Consider the following 18914-nt stretch of genomic DNA (forward strand, 5'->3'; position numbering starts at 1 on the left):
ATATACAAAGCTGAGTTGCTTGCTCGACACTCAACCCAGCACGATGGTAAGTGTGGAAGGAGCCGGCCTGATTCAAACCAGGGACCACTTGCTTCGAAGTCCGGTGCAGATGCCGCTACACTACCAGACATGCCCATGAATATTACCTCCATATTTTGCTCATTTTTTTGAACTATTTATTTTTTAATTTCCTAATGTAAATTATAGTAATTTTTAATATTTTGCACTGCACTGCAAAGCAACGAATTTTATGACATATGTCAGTGATAATAAACCCGATTCTGATTCTGAAGAAAAAAATCAATTTGGCAGTTTCAAGGCTTTCAAAAGAGTGTGCTAATTTATCAAAAGGAAGGAGAAGGGGCAGAAGTTTGGACTGTAGTGTGTTTGGCTAGCTGTTATTAAATTTAATTGGCTCCAGAATTAACAACTGAAGACTTCCTGGACCACCCTACCACAATACTTTCAACTCAAATCTGCTGGCCTTTTGAAAGTCAAAGAAGGTATTCAAGGAAAATGATGGCTATTGTGTATGTGGCCATTTACACAACAATATCATTAATAAAAACGCTAGAGACTGGAGCTAAGTTAATGGGGCTTTTACTTACAGAACTTGAACTGAACACATATATATAGATCAATACGCGCCTGATAGCGCATGCTCAAAAACGTGTTACTACGACATAAAATAGTCCCATATTATACAGTAGGCTATATGGTACACTCTTCCCCCTTTTTTTTAAAGCGTATCACCTGTTTTTCTTTTGCAGCACTACGCTAAATGAATACTGTATGTGTAACCTTAATATATAAATGCCTACCAACTGTTTAATTAGTAACTTAATAATATGAAATTATAACAAAGTAACGTAATAATAATAATAATTATTATTATTATAATAACAGAAGTCTCTGGGGGAGAGGGGTCTTCTCTGCCTCTCCAGGTAACGTCTGCCCTGCAACGTTTGATTTGGGGAATTAGTCTCCACAGGTACATCAAGCAGGTCCTCAGCACTGATAACAGGCTTATCTGTGGGCGAGGCTGATGTGGTCACATCAGGAGTGTTTGCTTCTATGTCCGGGGAGTCAGGGCAAGATGCTGTTGTGTTTTGCACTTGAGCATTCAGGATTTGATCCACATTTGGAACAGCCACGCGCGCTGCGTTGCGCTGCCATCTTCTCCTCCCTCCTAGGGGCATTTGTGGGTGAATGGTAAGGAGCCGATGTAAAGTGCTTGATTCCATTGTTCTTCACAAAACTTTGGAATTCTTCAGAGACAAATTGTCGTCCATTGTCTGTGCAGATTTGCTCTGGTATACCATTCCTGGCGAACATGGTCCTCAGCACTGTAATGATCTTTTCCAATATGGTTGTCTTCATTTTGATGACCTCTGGCCATTTGGAATGTGCATCAACTGCGATTAAAAAGACAGAATCCATGAATGGCCCAGCAAAGTCGATGTGCACTCGCTGCCATGGTGATGAGGGCCATTCCCACAGATGGAGAGGGGCTTGTGGTGGTGTTGTTCTGGATCTTTTGACATCCAGAGCAGTTCTTGGTCACGTCCTCAATCTGTTTATCGATTCCTGGCCACCACACATAAGCATGGGCAAGACCTTTCATCTTCAGGGTACCCAGGTGCTCCTCGTGCAGTTCCTCCAGCACTCTGGTACGTAACTTGGGAGGAATCACAACTCCTGAGCCACACATTAGTGTTCCCCAACACACTGACAACTGCTCCTTCCTCGCTGAGAAGGCTAGAAACAGTGTGTTACCCCACAGTGGCCATCCCTTTACTGTGATGTCATACACTTTTGACGACATAGGGTCATTGTGTGTTTCCCTTTCAATGAGGCTGTTTGTTACTGGTAAAGGTTCAACTATTGTTCTATGAAAGATCTCTGCTGAATCCGTTTGCCTAGTTACCTTGGAAGTGGGCAGTGGCAAGCGTCACAAACCATCTGCGTTGCCGTGTTGCCTGGTCCCCTTGTGTTTGATGTTGTACCTGTGACCTCCTAAGAAAAGGGACCATCGCTGTAGCCTTGTGCTGTCATCACTGGAATGCCTTTTCTTGGATTGAAGATTGACACAAGTGGCTGATGGTCAGTCAACAGAGTAAGCTTCTGGCCATACAGGTAGTTACTAGATTTCTTGACTCCCCAAACGAGGCTTAGGGTCTCTCTGTCAATCTGTGCGTAGTTGCATTCAGCTGAAGTTAGCATATTTGAGGCAAAGGCTATTGGTCTTTCGGAGCCATCAGGAAACTTGTGCGATAACACAGCTCCTATCCCATGGGGCAAGGCATCACAAGCTCGTCGGATTGGAAAGGAGGGGTCAAAGTGCGCGAGCACCCCGTCTGAGGTTATGGGTCTTTTAGTTTCTTGAAACGCCTTCTCACAGCTCTCAGTCCACTTCCATTGTGTCCCTGCCTGTAACAGTGCATTTAGTGGGTGTACGACTGTGGATAGGTTAGGCAAGAACTTGTGGTAGTAGTTCACTAGTCCAAGATATGCTCTCAGCTGAGACACATTTTCAGGTGGTGATGCTTTAAGCACCGCTTCTGTCTTGTCTTGAGACATGTGTAAGCCATCCTTATTGATCACATGCCCACAGCATGAAATTTCCTTTCTGAAAAACTCACATTTCTGTTGATTAGCTCTGAGCCCATATTCTCGTAACCTGGTGAGCACTTGTTTTAGGTGAGAAAGATGTTCGTCGTCATCTTTGCCAGTGACAAGGATGTCATCCAGGTAACACTGAGTCCCTGGAATCCCCTGCAGGACCTGGTCCATTGCCCTTTGCCAGATTGCAGGCACTGATGCTATCCCAAACACCAACCTGTTGTACTGATAAAGTCCTTTGTGTGTATTTATTATCAGGTATTTCTTGGATGCTTCCTCAATTTCCATTTGGAGGTAAGCCTGGCTCAAATCAATTTTTGTGAAATGTTCCCCTACTGACAGGGAAGCAAAGATGTCCTCAATACAAGGTAGAGGATACTGTACTGCGTGGAGAACTGGGTTAACAGTCACTTTAAAGTCAACACATATGCGCACCTTGTTTGGTTTTCCTGGTTTGTGCTGGAGGTCTTCTTCATCACTGGAACAATAGGCATGGCCCATTCACTCCAATCCACCTTTGACAGGACCCCAGTCTGCTCCAGAATTTTCAGCTCTGCCTCTACTGTAGGATGGATTGCATATGGCACTGGCCTGGCTTTGTGAAATTTTGGACATGCATTTTCCTCAATCTCAATCTTTGCTTTCATGCCCTGAAGCATTCCTATTCCTTTCATGAACACTTCCTCAGAGTCAGCAAGTATTTGCGACAGTCTCTAAGATGTAGCCTTGCTGCCCTGCTGCCCTCCTTTGCTGACACATTTAGTGCCTTGATGGTGTGCCAATCCAACTGAATTTTCCTGAGCCATTCACGTCCCAGCAACGGTGGTCCTCCATTTTTCAATACATAGAGGTTCAGTTGCTGTGTTTTACCTCCGTGGGTCACTGTCACTTTAATTTTGCCTTCGGGATGCACTTTCAGTCCTGTGTAAGCCTTTAGCAGTAGTTTAGTTCGTTTCAAAGGTATGTGTGAAAGCAGTTGTTTGTAGTCGCGTACAGAGATCACGGTTAAGGCTGAGCCTGTATCCAACTCCATTTTCAGTATCACACCTGCCATTTGTGGAGTGATCGATATTACTCTTCGATCATCTGTCTCTTCCATGCTGTGAAGTAGCAGACAAGACAATTCACTGTCGTCTGAGTCATTTTCATCAGAATTGCTTTCTTTTATTTTGTGCATGTTGTTATATTTTCCTTTCTGGGGTTTCTTGTTTCTCTGTATTTTGCCCTTTTCCTGCTTTTACTAGCTTTGCATACTCTGCCAGTGTAGCCCTGTTTGCCACAGTTTCAGCATTCTTTATTTTTAAACCAACAACCATCAGGGTCATGTGACCTGATCCCACAAAGGTAACATTTCTTTCCTTCATTTCCGCGTAGTGTAATTTTATTCTTAACATATTCCAGAGATTTTTGTTGTATCTCTGAAGCACCTCATGCAGCTGCTTCTAATGATATTGAGATGTTTAGTGCTTTCTCGAATGTAAGGTCTTTTTCACACAGGAGCTTCTTCTGTGTGGTTTCACAGTACATGTCACACACTAACCTATCCCTCAATGCGTCTGATAGCCCAGCTCCAAATTGACAGTGTTCTGATAATTTGCACAATTCAGCACAATATTCAGAAATGCTTTCATTTTTGCTCTGATTCCATTTATGGAATTTAAATCTTTCAGCAATGACCAGCAGTTTGGGGTTTAAATGCTGTTGGAGAGTATTCTACTATTTGCTTGAAAGTTTTATCAGCTGGCTTTTCAGGGGTTACAAGCTCCGTAGTAGGCTATATGTTTTCGCGCCCATTACAGTAAGTAAGACACTGGCTTTAATATCGTTACTATCACAATATAACTCTATTCTTTCAATATAAGTTGCCCAGTCTTCAATGCCACTGTAATGGTTCCAATTAATGCCATCCTTGTTGTGTTAATTTATTGTTGTTATGTAAATTTAGCCTCGGTCCCTTGTTTTCTTTTTGACACTCGTGACCTTTTTTTTGCTAGCATCGTGAGCGTACTCTGGCTGGATGCATGTGTCGCTCCTTTTTTTTTTATCTCCCTTCTGAGGCAAGCAGACCCTCAGCCCTGGGGTTCAGCGCCGGCTGTGGTCTCACGTGGACTTGCTGCGGCCCTGACTGTGTCTTTCAGTCTCCCGACGTTCCCGACTCCGGCTGAACTCCCGCTTCTTTTCAGACTCGTGGCCTCATTATGCCTCTTCTGAGTGCCGTTATCAATTAAAGTACGTCATTCTGATACGATGCAGTTTCATTAACCTCGTCGCCAATTAGTTGTGTATGTGGCCGTTTACACAACAATATCATTAATAAAAACGCTAGAGACTGGAGCTAAGTTAACAGAACCCGAACTGAACACATATACAGATCAATACGTGCCTAATAGTGCATGCTCAATAACGTGTTATGACGACATAAAAATAGTCCCATATTATACAGGAGGCTACATGGTACAATAGCTTTAATTTTTGAACAGGATATTGTCACCAGATTTTTTTTTCTAATTTCTTTCCCAACAGTTCTGTTCTCATTCTGCCCCATCTTCATCAAATATGCTAAGCAGTAATAAAACAGCCAACAGTCAGCAGTAACTACTTTCCCAAAGATGCTGTGTGAAAATGCATTATTACCTGAAAACAAACGTGAAACTGGTAAATGGATGCTGACTTGATGCTGAGACACACGATACTGTATCGTATCCACAGAATGCCCACACATATTCAATGTGATAGGCTGTTCACCATCACAAGGCCCATTCTGACACTGCAATAAAACAATCAAACACTTCCTGTATGCTTCAATGAGGACCCTTTCCTGGAAAAATAGAAGTAGAAGTTACTTTTAGTGGAACAAAGACCAAAGGCAGACTGATGAAACAAATCATAATGTTCTAGTTTCATTAGTACAGTAAAGAACAATCCCAAGCAGAAACAAAAAGAATTTGGCAAGGAATATTTTAAAAAATCTAATCAAAAATTAACTTCAAGAATGATAAACCAGAAAAATCAAATAGATTACGAAATGGTTGTGAACCTGCAGCCAAGAAACTCCAAGATGTTGAAGAACACTATACGTTAACCTTGAGCAGGCTAGCAATAATTACAAGAAGTCATTTATGCAGATGCACTCCATCCTAATTTGGGACAAAGATTCATGAGATTGTTTACTAACACCAAAAATTCCAGCTTCTGAAACTTCCAGAAACAAAAAATAGCAAATATTTTCTGGGAGAGAGCATGTTTCAGAGGAAGGATTTCCTTAATAGCAGCATCAGCTTTGTGAGATTTGAAACCTAGGACATTAATTTAGACAGAATAATATATCTGATAGCTAGCCTGAAGAAAACAAGAGACACAGAGGAAACTAATCAGTTCACGTGGAGTAATGAATCAATGCTTCCACAGCTGAATATTGCATAGTGCTTTTGAGTTAAATATTTACAAGACGTACATTGGACTAATTAAGACTAACAAAAAATCCACAGTAATCTAAACTGGTGAGATTAAGCTGATTGAACTAGTTAGTTGCCCGATAGAAACTCTGAAGCAAATTTTAGTTTGAACAAGTTTACTAATTTTTTCTGTTGCATAACTTATAGTAAAAAGCAAAGTACTTATTTTCTACCTCAATATAAGCACTGCTCACATGCTAAAAAGTGAATAAAAATGTATTCTCACGTCTGAGGCGCACCAATCCTGAATCATAGAAATAATGTGTGTGAGTTTCATCTGTAAAGTAAATGCTGCCTCCCACTCGGGTTCCATCTCTATGTGTTGACCAACTTGCCTTGTTACTGGATCCATTCCCTGTAAAGGAAGTGCAAATGTTCAAATCAGCTAAATATTATATTAAAAAAATTATTCAACATTAGACTATAAGACATAGAAGCAGAATTGGGCCATTCAGCCCATCGAGTCTGCTCTGCCACTCCATCATGGCTGATCCCAGATTCCACTCAACCCCATACACCTGCCTTCTTGCCATATCCTTTGATGTCCTGACCAATCAGGAAATCATTAACTTCTGCCTTAAATATACCCACTAATTTGGCCTCCATCCCAGTCTATGACAGAGCATTCCATAGATTTTCTACTCTCTGGCACAGACTTACCACTCTCTGGCTATAAAAAGTACTCTTTCTTACCTCTGTTCTAAAGGGTCACCACTTGATTTTAAGGCTATGCCCTCTAGTTCTGGATACCCCTACCAGAGGAAACATCCTCTCCACAGCCATCCTATGTAGTCCTTTCAACATTCGGTACGTTTAAATGAGATCCCCCCCACATTATTCTAAATTCCAGTGAGTACAGGCTCAAAGCTGCCAAATGCTCCTCACATGTTAATCCCTTCATTCACTGAATCATCCTCATGAACCTCCTCTGGACTGTTTCCATTGACAACACATCCTTTCTGAGGTATGGGGCCCAAAACTGTTGACAACACTCCAAGTGCAGCCTGACTAGTGTCTTATAAAGGCTCAGCATTATCTCCTAGCTTTACCTTCTATTCGCCTTGAAATACAGACAGACAGACATACTTTATTGATCCAGAGGGAAATTGAGTTTCGTTACAGCTGCACCAACCAAGAATAGAGCATAAATATAGCAATACAAAAAGCACAAACAATCAAACAACAATATGCAAACTATGCCAGATGAAAATAAATCCAGGACCAGCCTATTGGCTCAGGGTGTCTGACCCTCCATGGGAGGAGCTGCAAAGTTGGATGGCCACTGGCAGGAACAACCTCCCATGACGCCCAGTGCTGTATCTCGGTGGAATATGGCCAGAGTCCAACAGCAAAAAGTTCAATATCCGGGCTACAAACACATCCCTCCATCGTAATATGCCCAGGATTGCACCATCCGTTGTTAACCAGAACAGCAAGCTCCCAACTCCTTCACGCTTACCGCTCTCAGTGCACTTCTGGACAGTCCGAACAGACTGAAAGCCCTCCATGGAAATGTTTTGGTCGGGTATGTCCTCGTGCAGCCACGTTTCAGTAAAGCACATAACACAGCTCTCCCAAAATGTTCTCTGACTCCTGGCTAGTGCCGTCAACTCGTCCATTTTATTACCCACCAAACTCCTCTTCTCCATAAGTCTCTGTTGTCTCGACCCGGTCCTCTTTCCTCGCCTTTGTGATCCCCCTCTGCATCCTCTATGTGTTTTCCTACAGATTTCAGCAGGGATGTCTGCCGCTCTGTTCGCTAAACAGGCCAGCATAAGTGCAATCAGTTGGTCCCTGGAATAAACAATATGACCATACTGCTGCCCCGCTAATGAGACGTGTCCGAGTGTAACTATTTCCAGCGCTAAAAACCCAAATAAAACTCTCTCCACCAGCATGTTACAGAGGGTGCAGCTTCAACGTATTACCGTGAAAAAAAACAACGAATAACGTTAAGTTAAAAAAGCAAGAAAACTAGTCGTAACGGTTGTAACAGGCTGCATGCACGACCAGTGCATGCGCACTGAATGTGCACAAATGAATGCTAACACTGCATTTGCCTTCTTTACTACAGACTCAACCTGTAAATTAACCTTATGGGAGTTTTGCACGAGGACTCCTAAGTCCCCCTACACCTCTGATATTTGAACCTACTCCCCATTTAGATAATAGTCTGTACTATTGCTCCTTTACCAAAATGCATTATCATACATTTCTCAACACTGTATTCCATCTACCATTTTTTACCTATTCTTCCAATTTGTCCAAGTTCTACTGCAATCACATTGCTTCCTCAGCACTACCTACCCCTCCACCCACCTTTGTATCACCTGCAAACTTTGCCACAAAGCCTTCAATTCCAGTATCAAAATCATTGACAAACAATGTGAAAAATAGCGGTCCCAATACTGACCCCTGAAGCACACCACTAGTCTCCGGTAGCCAACCAGAAAATGTCCCTTTTATTCCCACTCACTGCCTCCTGCCTGTAAGCCATTCCACTATCCATGCCAGTATGTTTCCTGGAACACAATCGAATTTTATATTGTTAAGCAGCCTTATAGAAACACTGAAAAACTACAGCACAATACAATTTGACCCACAATGCTGTGCCGAACATGTACTTACTTTAGAAATTACCTAGGGTTACTCAAAGCCGTCTATTTTTCTCAGCTGATGTAACTATCCAGGAGTCTCTTAAAAGACCCTATCGTATCGGCCTCCACCACCATCGCCGCAGTCCATTCCACACACTCACCACTCTCTGTGTAAAAAACCTACCCATGACATCTCCTCTGTACCTACTTCCAAGCACCTTAAAACTGTGCCCTCTCATGATAGCTATTTCAGCCCCGGGAAAAAGCCTCTGACTAACCACACGACCAATGCCTCTCGTCATCTTTTCCACCTCTGTCAGGTTACGTCTCATTCTCCATCGCACCAAGGAAAAAAGGACGAGTTCACTCAACCTATTCTCATAAGGCATGTTCCCCAAGCCAGGCAACATCCTTGTAAATCTCCTCTGCACCCTTTCTATTAGTTTCCACATCCTTCCTGTAGTGAGGTGACCAGAACTGAGCATAGTACTCCAGGTCGGGGTCTGACCAGGGTCCTATATAGTTGAAACATTACCTCTCAGCTCTTAAACTCAATCCCACAGTTGATGATGGCCCATGCACCGTAGGCCTTCTTAACCACAGAGTCAACCTGTGCAGCAGCTTTGAGTGTCCTATGGACTCGGTCCCCAAGATCCCGCTGATCTTCCACACTGTCAAGAGTCTTACGATTAATAATATATATCATATTTGACCTACCAAAATGAACCATCTCACACTTACCTGGGTTGAACTCCATCTGCCACTTCTCATCCCAGTTTTGCATCCTATCAATGTCCCGCTGTAAACTCAGACAGTCCTCCACACCATCCACAACACCCCCAACCTTCGTGTCATCAGCAAATTTACTGACCCGTCCCTCCGCTTCCTCATCCAGGTCATTTATCAAAATCATGAAGGGGTCCCAGAACAGATCCCTGTGGCACACCACTGGTCACTGACTGCCATGCAAAATATGACCCGTCTACAACCACTCTTTGCCTTCTGTGAGCAAGCCAATTCTGGATCCACAAAGCAAGGTCTCCTTGGATCCCATGCCTCCTTACTTTCTCAATAAGCCTTGCATGGGGTACCTTATCAAATGTCTTGCTGAAATCCATATACACTTGCATCTACTGCTCTATCTTCATCAATGTGTTTAGTCACATCCTCAAAAAAATTCAATCAGGCTCGTAAGGCATGACCTACCTTTAACAAAGCCATGCTGACTATTCCTAATCATATTATGCCTCTCCAAATATTCATAAATCCTGCATCTCAGGACCTTTTCCATCAATTTACCAGCCACTGAAGCAAGAGTCACTGGTCGATAATTTCCTGGGCTATCTCTATTTCCTTTCTTGAATAAGGGAACAACATCTGCAACCCTCCAATCCTCTGGAACTTCTCCTGTCTCCATTGATGATGTAAAGATCATCGCCAGAGGCTCAGCAATCTCCTCCTTCGCCTCCCACAGTGGTCTGGGGTACATCTCATCTGGTCCCGGAGACTTATCCAACTTGATGCTTTCCAAAAGCTCCAGTACATCCTCTTTCTTAATGTCAATATGCTCAAGCTTTTCAATGCACTACAAGTCATTGCTACAATTGCCAAGATCCTTTTCCGTAGTGAATACTAAAGCAAAGTATTCATTAAGTACTTCAGCTATCTCCATACACACTTTTCCACTGTCAAACTTGATTGATCTTATTATCTCACATCTTATCCTCTTGCTTTTCACATACTTGTAGAATGCCTTGGGATTTTCCTTTAATCCTGCTCACCAAGGCCTACTCATGGCCCCTTCTGGCTCTCCTTATTTCATTCTTAGGCTCCTTACTGCTAGCCTTATAATCTTCTAGCTCTCTATCATTACCTAGTTTTTAGAACCTTTTGTAAGCTTTTCTTTTTTTCTTGACTAGATTTTCAATAGCCTTTGTACACCACGGTTCCTGTACCCGACCATCCTTTCCCCATCTCATTGGAACATACCTATGCAGAACACCATGCAAATATCCCCTGAACATCTGACACTTTCTGCCATACACTTCCCCGAGAACACCTGTTCCCAATTTATTCTTCCAAGTTTCTGCCTGATAGCTTCATATTTCCCCTTACTCAAATTAAATGCTTTCCTAACTTGTCTGTTCCTATCCCTCTCCAATGCTATGGTAAAGGAGATGGAATTGTGATCACTATCTCCAAAATGCTCTCTCACTGAGAGACTTGACACCTGACCAGGTTCATTTCCCAATACCAGATCAAGTACAACCTCTCCTCCTATAGGCTTATCTACATACTGTGTCAGGAAACCTTCCTGAACACACGTAACAAACTCCACCCCATCTAAACCCCTCGCTTGTGGGAGATGCCAATCAATATTTGGGAAATTAAAATCTCCCATCACGACAACCCTGTTATTATTACCTTCCAGAACCTGTCTCTCTATCAGCTCCTCGATGTCCCTGTTACTTTTGGGTGGTCTATTAAAAAAAAACCAGCAGAGTTATTGACTCCTTCCTGTTTCTAATTTCCACCCACAGAGACTCCGTAGACAATCCCTCCATGACTTCCTCCTTTTCTGAAGCTGTGACACTATCTCTGATCAGCAATGCCACATCCCACCTCTTTTGCCTCCCTCCCTGTCCTTTCTGAAACATTTGAAGCCTGGCACTCATTCCAGGAAAGTAACCATTCCTGCCCCTGAACCATGCAGGTTTCTGTAATAGCCACAACATCATAGCTCCAAGTACTGATCCATGCTTTAAACTCATCCGCTTTGTTCATGATGCTTCTTACATTAAAATAGACATATCTCAAACTATCAGTCTGAGCGTATCCCTTCTCTATCACCTGCCTATCCTCCCCCTCACACTGTCTCCTAGCTTTCTCTTTATGTGAGCCAACACCCCTTCCTCTGTCTCTTCACTTCGGTTCCCACCCCCCAGCAATTCTGGTCTCAGGTGCAGCCTCCTGTGGCACCTTATCAAACTCCTGATGAAAATCCAAGTAATGACATCCACTGCCTCCTTTGTCCACCCTGCTTGTTACTTCCTCAAAAGAACTCTAACATATTTGTAGGCACGATTTCACTTTACAGAAACCATGCTGACTTTGACTTATTTCCTCCTTAGTCTCCAAGAACCTCGAAACATCATCCTGAATAATAGACTTATCCATCTTAAGATCTTTGAATTTGGCTAGTACTTTTTCCTTTGTAATAGCAATGGCACTCACTCCTGCTCCCTGACACTCATGGACCTCTGGCACACTGTTCATGCCTTCGACAGTGAAGACAGATGGAAAGCACCCTTTAAGGTCATCTGCCATTTCTTTGTCCCCCATTATTAACTCACCAGCATTATTTTCCAGTGGTCCAATATCAACTCTCACTTCCCTTTTACTCTTTATATAACTGAACAAAAATCTTTTGGCATCTCACTTTATAATATTGGCCTTTCTTTCAGCTTTTTAGTTGTCTATTGTTAGATTTTAAACGCTTCCCAATCATTCAATTTCCTACTAACTTTTGCCACCTTTTATGCCCTTTCCTTGGCTTTTATGCAGTCCTTAGCTTCCTTTGTCAGCCACGGTTGCCGACACCTGCCATTTAACACTTCTTCCTCCATAGGATATATCTATCCTGCACCTTGTGAACTATTCCCAGAAATTTCAGCCATCTGTACTCTGCCATCATCCCCGCCAGTATCCTCCTTCATCTGGGCAGGCTCCTCCCTCAGGCCTCTGTCATTCCCTTCATTTGCGATACTGATATATGTGACTTATACTTCTCCCTCTCAATTTGCAGAATGAACTCAATCATATTATGATCACTGCCTCCTAAGGAATCCTTTATGTTAGCTCCTTAATAAGACACACGTTATTACACAACACCCAACCTAAGGTAGCCCTTCCCCAAGTAGGCTCAAGAACAAGCTGCTCTAAAAAGATATCTTGTAGGCATTCAACAAATTCCCTCTCTTGCCATCCAACACCAACCTGATTTTCCCAATCCCCTTGTATATTGAAGTCCCCATTATAATTGTGACACTACCCTTATTACATGCCTTTTCCAGCTGCCTTTCCAATCTCAACCCCCCCATCTTGGTTACTATTTGGAGGCCTGTCTAATGGTCTTTTTCACCTTTGTAATTTTTTAATTCCACCCACAAAGATGCAACATTCTCTGACCCTATGTCACCTTTCTAAAGATGTAATTCCTACTCTTACCAACAGAGCCACACCACTGCCTATGCCTTCCTGCCTGTTCTTTCAATACAAAGTATATTCTTTTGATGTTAAGCTGCCAACTATGGCCTTCTTTCAGCCATGACTCAGTGATGCCCACAATGTCATACCAACCAATCTCCAATTGCATCATGAGTTCATCCACCTTATTCTGAACGTTACGTGCATTTAAATACAACACCTTCAGTCCTTCATTTCTCGCCTTTTTGAATCTTGCCTGTGTGGTACAATTTAACTCTTTGCTCTGTCTGTATTTGTACCCAATTATTGTCTTGTCCTTTTTTACATTCATGTTATACCTATCATCTACTTGTAAACTATCATCTACTTGTAAACCTGCTGGCTCATCCTCAGCTCTATCATTCTCCTGTCACGTTAGTTTAAACCACAAAAATAGGTAAAATCTTGTTTTTCAAAAATATTTTTTAAAAAACATGAAATGGGTTTAGAAGTTGAAGTTCACTTATTATTTAAGTAGATGGTGTAGGAGTGTCGACAAAAACCCATACGAGAGTTCTACTTCTAATGTACACTTTATTTGCCCCGCAACATATAGCAACGTTGTACACCAGGAAAAAAACGCCCCAAAATGTAATCATGTACAACGTAACACATAACATACATAGTTAACTTAACCCTTAACAGTCTGGGTGAATTCTGCCTTATGAAATTAACAAGTCCCTGCAATGGAAGCTTTCTTTAAAATCTTAAGTAAAAATCTTAAACAATAAACTTCCCAATTTTACTGCTATAATTACAGAATATTGGTTAAATTCACCACACACACACAGTACATTTTTGAAATATCAGTCGTAACTGACATCAGGATTTGTCTCTTTATTACAAAAACAGCAATTCCTTTTAACCATATGCTCTACAAAATTCATCGTTACATGAAACCAATGCAAAGGCAGTGACAGTGTTGCAACATTTCATAAGTTATAACCTGAAGCACTACAAGGATTCACATTTATGAAATCAAGAGCAAGTTTACTTTCATGGTTCCAACAGAATTGGCTTCCTCCAATGATCGAAGCCAGTTTTCAATGAAATTCAATGAAAAATTAGCTTTGTCCAGCAGCCAATCCAACATTGGAAGTTTCGAGAAAAGGGGACTTCAATCAGGTCCAATGCCCGAGGATATAAGGCAACAGTGGGTTACTATAGCGAAAAACAGCTTTGACCAATGACCAACTGGCGTTTGGGATTGATTGGCAAGAGCAAATCGAAGGAAGGCAGGGGCAAGCATAGCAGCCATTGTCTGAGTGGGCATCATCAGTGTGGTGATCGAGGCTTTAGCTCTTTGAGGTTTCAACGAAGAGACATTTCAGTCACAGAAAGTAAAGGAAGAAAAGCTCAACCTTTTCCCTTCTCTTCTCTATAACTGCTCAGCCAGGACAGTGGAGATATGAGGCAAGACAGTGAAATGCTCCTCTTATGGGATGTGGGAAGGCAGGGACACTTCCTTTGTCCCTGATGACTTCAACTTTGGGAGGTGCATCCAGCTGCAGTTTCTAACAAACTGCGTCATGGATTTGGAGCTGGAACTGGTAAATACCAGATCATTCAGGAAGCTGAGGAGATGATAGATAGGACATATAGAGAAGCTGTTACACCCAAGCTGCAGGTTACAGGAAACTGGGTGAGTTAGGAAGGGGAAAAGGGTTAAGGAGCCAGTGCAGAGTACCCCTGCGGCCATCCCTCTCAACAACAGGTATATCACTTTGGATGCTGTCAGGTGGTGGGAGGCAGGGGTGACTGAACAGAGGAAAGTTACAGTGGTCGGGTTTCTGGCACTGAGTCTCCCTCTGTGACTCAGAAGGGGGGGGGAGAAGAAGCATATTGTGGTGATAGGAGGTTCGTTAGATAGGGGAATGAATAGGAGGTTCTGTGGGAGAGAATGAGATTCACAATGGTATGTTGTTGCCTGGATGCCAGGGTCCGGAATATCTTGGATTGAGTCCTCAGCATTCTTAAGTGGGAGGGTGGACAGCTAGAAGTCATGGTCCATGTTGATACCAATGACATGGGTAGGATGAGTGACAAGGTTCTGCATAGGGAGTTAGGTGCTAAGTTAAAGGGCAGGACCTCCAGGGTTGTACAAGTAAGGCCAGAACAAGGAAGATTATAGAGTTTAATATGTGGCTATGGTGTTAGTGTAGGAGGGAGAGCATCAGATTTTTGGATATTTGGGCTCTCCTCCAGAGAAGGTGGGACCTGTACAGAAGGGATGGTTTGCACCTGAACTGGAGGGGGACTGATATCCTAGTAGGAAGGTTTGTCAATGCTGCACAGTGAGGTTTAACTGGAGTTGCAGGAGGATGGGAACCAGAGTGCCACAACAGTTAGTGATGAGGCTGTGGAGGCAGATGTTGGTAAGACCTCAGACAAAATTAGGAATCAGAAGGTTGACCATGGTGTGACTAGCGTCCTGAGCTGCAAATGTTTCAATGCAACAAGCACCATAGAAAAGGTGGATAATAGTGCTGAAGATAAGGTAGCTGGTTTACAAACAGAGGCAATGTGTAGTGAGGAGAGGCTGTTGACAGGGCAAAATTGCAATCAACAGGAAGAGTTGCAAAGTAAAAGGTGGACAAAATCAAAAAAAAGTGAATACAGCTATATTTGAATTCGCACAGTAAACAGAATAAGGTAGATGAACTTGTAGCCCAGTTGCAGACTGGCAGGTCTGATGTTGTAGGCATTACTGAATCATGGCTGAAAGATTATAGCTGGGAACTTAATTTCCAAGGATACACGTTATATCGAAGGACAGGCAAAAAGGCAGAGGGGGCGGCATTGCTCTGTTGATAAAAATGAAATCAAATCATTAGAGAAAGATGACACAGACTCAGAAGCTGTGGAATTGTTGTTGGTAGAACTAAGGAACTGGAAGGGTCAAAAGACCCTGATGAGAATTGTATACAGACCCCCAAACAGTAGTAAGAATGTGGCCTGCAAATTACAATGGGAGATAGAAAATGCATGCCAAAAGTGCAATGTTACAGTAGTCATGGGGGACTTCAATGTGCAGGCAGATTGGGAAAATCAGATTGATGCTGGATTCCAGGAGGGGAAATTTCTAGATTTCGGACGAGATAGCTTTTTAGAGCAGCTTATGGTGAGCCCACTAGAGGATCAGAATTCTGGATTGGGTGTTGTGCAATGAAGCAGAACTGATTAGAGATTAGGGTAAAAGAACCCTAAGGGGAAAGTGATCACAATCTGATATTCAACCTGAAATTTGACAAGAAGTTAAAGGCAGATGTATCAGTATTATAGTGGGGTAAAGGAAATTACCCCAGGCGTGAGAGAGGAGTTAGCCAGACTTTATTCGAAAAGAACACTGGTAAGGATGACAGCAGAGTAGCAACGGCTGGGATTTCTGGAAGCAAATTGGAAGGCACAGAATATATACAACCCAAAGGGAAGAAGTATTCAAAATGAAAGATGACACAACCGTGGCTAACAAGAAGTCAAAGCCAACATAAAGGATAAATAAAGGACTTATCATGGAGGAAAAATTAGTGGGAGTTAGAGGATTCAGAGCTTTTAAAAACCACCAGAAGGCAAATAAAAAGGTCATTAAGAAAAAGATAGAACATGAAAGTAAGCTAGCCAATAATATTAAAGGATACCAAAAGTTTCTTCAAATACATTAAGTGTAAAGAGAGGTGCGAGTGGACATTGGACAACTGAAAAATGATGCTGGAGAGGTTGCAATGGGGGACAAGAAAATGGTGGACGAACTAAATAAGTATTTTGCATTAATCTTTACTGTGGAAGACACTAGCAGAATGCTGGAAGTTCCACGTGTTAGAAGTCATGAAGTGTGTGAAGTTACCAAAACTAGAGAAAAGGTGCTTGGGAAACTGAAAGGTCTGAGGGATATAAATTACCTGGACCAGATGGTGACAACTCAGAGTCGTGAAAGAGGTGGCTGAAAAGATTGTGGAGGGATTAGTAATGATCTTTCAAGAATAACTATATTCTGGAATGGTTCCAGAAGACAGGAAAATTGCAAATGTCACTCCACTCTTCAAGAAGAGAGAGAGGCAAAAGAAAGGAAATTATAGGCCAGATAGTCTGACCTCAGTGGTTGGGAAGATGTTGGAGTTGATCATTAAGAATGCAGTCTCTGAGTACTTGGAAGCAGATGATAAAATGGGTCATAGTCAGCATTGTTTCCTCAAGGGAAAATCTTGCCTGAGAAATCTGTTGGAATTCTTTGAAGAAATAACAAGCAGGCTAGACATAGGAGAATCAGTGGCTGTTGTGTTCTTGGAATTTCAGAAGGCCTTTGACAAGATGCCACGTATGAGGCTGCTTAACAAGCTACAAGCCCATGGCATTGCAGGAAAGATTTCTTTAGCATAGAAAAAGCAGTGGCTGAATGGCAGGAGGGAAAGAATGGGAAAACAAGGGAGCCTTTTCTGGCTGGCACCTGATGACAAGTGGTATTCCACAGAAGTCTGTGTTGGGACCAATTCTTTTTTATTTCGTATGTTAGTGATTTAGATGATGGAATTGATGGCTTTGTTGCAAAGTTTGCAGACGATATGAAGATAGGTGGAGGGGCAGGTAGTTTTGAGGAAGTAGAGAGGCTACAGAAGGACTTAGACAGATTGGGAGAATGGGCTGATTGAATACAGTGTCAAGAAGTGTATGGTCATGCACTTTGGTTGAAGAAGTGAAAGGGTTGACTATTTTCTAAATGAAGTGAAAATACAAAAAACTGAGGTGCAAAGGGACTTGGGAGTCCTTGTGCAGGATTTCCTCAAGGTAAATTTGCAGGTTGAGGCTGTGCTGAGGAAGGCAAATGCAATGTTAGCATTCGTTTTGAGTGGACTAGAATATAAAAGCAAGGATGTAATGTTCAGGCTTTATAAAGGACTGGTGAGGCCTCACTTGGAGTATTGTGAGCAGTTTTAGGCCCCTTATCTTAAAAAGGATGTGCTAAGACTGGAGAGGGTTCAAAAGAGGTTCACAAAAATGATTCCAGGATTGAATGGCCTGTCATTTGAAGAGTATTTGATGACTCTGGGCCTGGATTCACTAGAATTCAGAAGAAAGAGGTGTGATCTCTTTGAAACCGATCAAATAGTGAAAAGCCATGATAGAGTGGAGGTGGGGAAGATGTTACCTGTGGTGCAAGAGTCTAAGACCAGAGGACACAGCCTTAGAATAGAGAGGTGTCCTTTTAGAACGGAGATGAGGAGGGATTTCTTTAGCCAGAGGGTGGTGAATCTGTGGAATTCTTTGCCACAGGCATCTGAGGAGGCCAAGTCCTTATGTATAGTTAAGACAGAAGTTGATTGATTCTTGATTGGTCAGGGTATGAAGGGGTATGGGGAGAAGGCATGAAACTGGGGCGGAGAGGAAAAATAGATCAACCATGATGAAATGGCAAAGCAGACATGATGGGCAAAATGGCCTGATTCTGCTCCTATATCTTATGGTCTTATGTTGGATACAGCAAAATCGATGAACCCTGAAGGCTTGTGCTCCAGAACCTGCTGCCTTCTTATCCTAACTATTCTGGTACAACTACAACACTAGCATTGAGCCAAAAATTGCACAAAACTATGCAGGCATGTCCTATCTATGTGAAGCAGAACACATCCAACACAATCAATTACTAGTCCAAAAGTTTACTCCCAATGAGTAGCAAAGTAATAGAAAGAATAACCAACAGTGCTTGCTTACTAACTGGCTTGCTGAAGTTCAATTTGTATTTTGCCAGAGTCACTTGGCTGTTAACCGCTTTACAAATTTAGCCCAAGTATAGACAAAGAACCTTCAAAGGTGAAGTGAGTTTTACTGCCCTTGGCAGCAAGAGAACACTTGATTGAGTATGGCATCAAAGAACCCAAGCTGAACAAGCCAACTGGCAATTAGCTAGCACAGAGGAAGATGGATGTGGTCGGTGGAGGTCAATTATCTCAGCTATAAAAATTTTATGCTCGATTTCTTCAGAGGAATCTCCTCAGCCCAC

At 42.4% G+C, this 18914-nt stretch overlaps 1 protein-coding gene across 3 annotated transcripts in view; it reads right to left on the minus strand.

Moving 5' to 3' along the window:
• The window catches only part of ubr2 (ubiquitin protein ligase E3 component n-recognin 2), a 172542-nt gene that overhangs the window by 101486 nt on the left and 52142 nt on the right, over positions 1-18914 (minus strand). For all 3 annotated transcript variants that reach the window (XM_063055703.1, XM_063055701.1, XM_063055702.1), the window contains exons 14-15: positions 6304-6432; positions 5257-5440 (exon numbers count right to left, since the gene is read on the minus strand). In XM_063055703.1, coding sequence (XP_062911773.1) covers positions 5257-5440; positions 6304-6432 — 313 coding nt within the window. The remainder of the gene's footprint in view (positions 1-5256; positions 5441-6303; positions 6433-18914) is intronic.

The sequence above is a fragment of the Mobula hypostoma genome, chromosome 8 (assembly GCF_963921235.1).
Source record: "Mobula hypostoma chromosome 8, sMobHyp1.1, whole genome shotgun sequence".
NCBI classification, from domain to species: Eukaryota; Metazoa; Chordata; class Chondrichthyes; order Myliobatiformes; family Myliobatidae; genus Mobula; species Mobula hypostoma.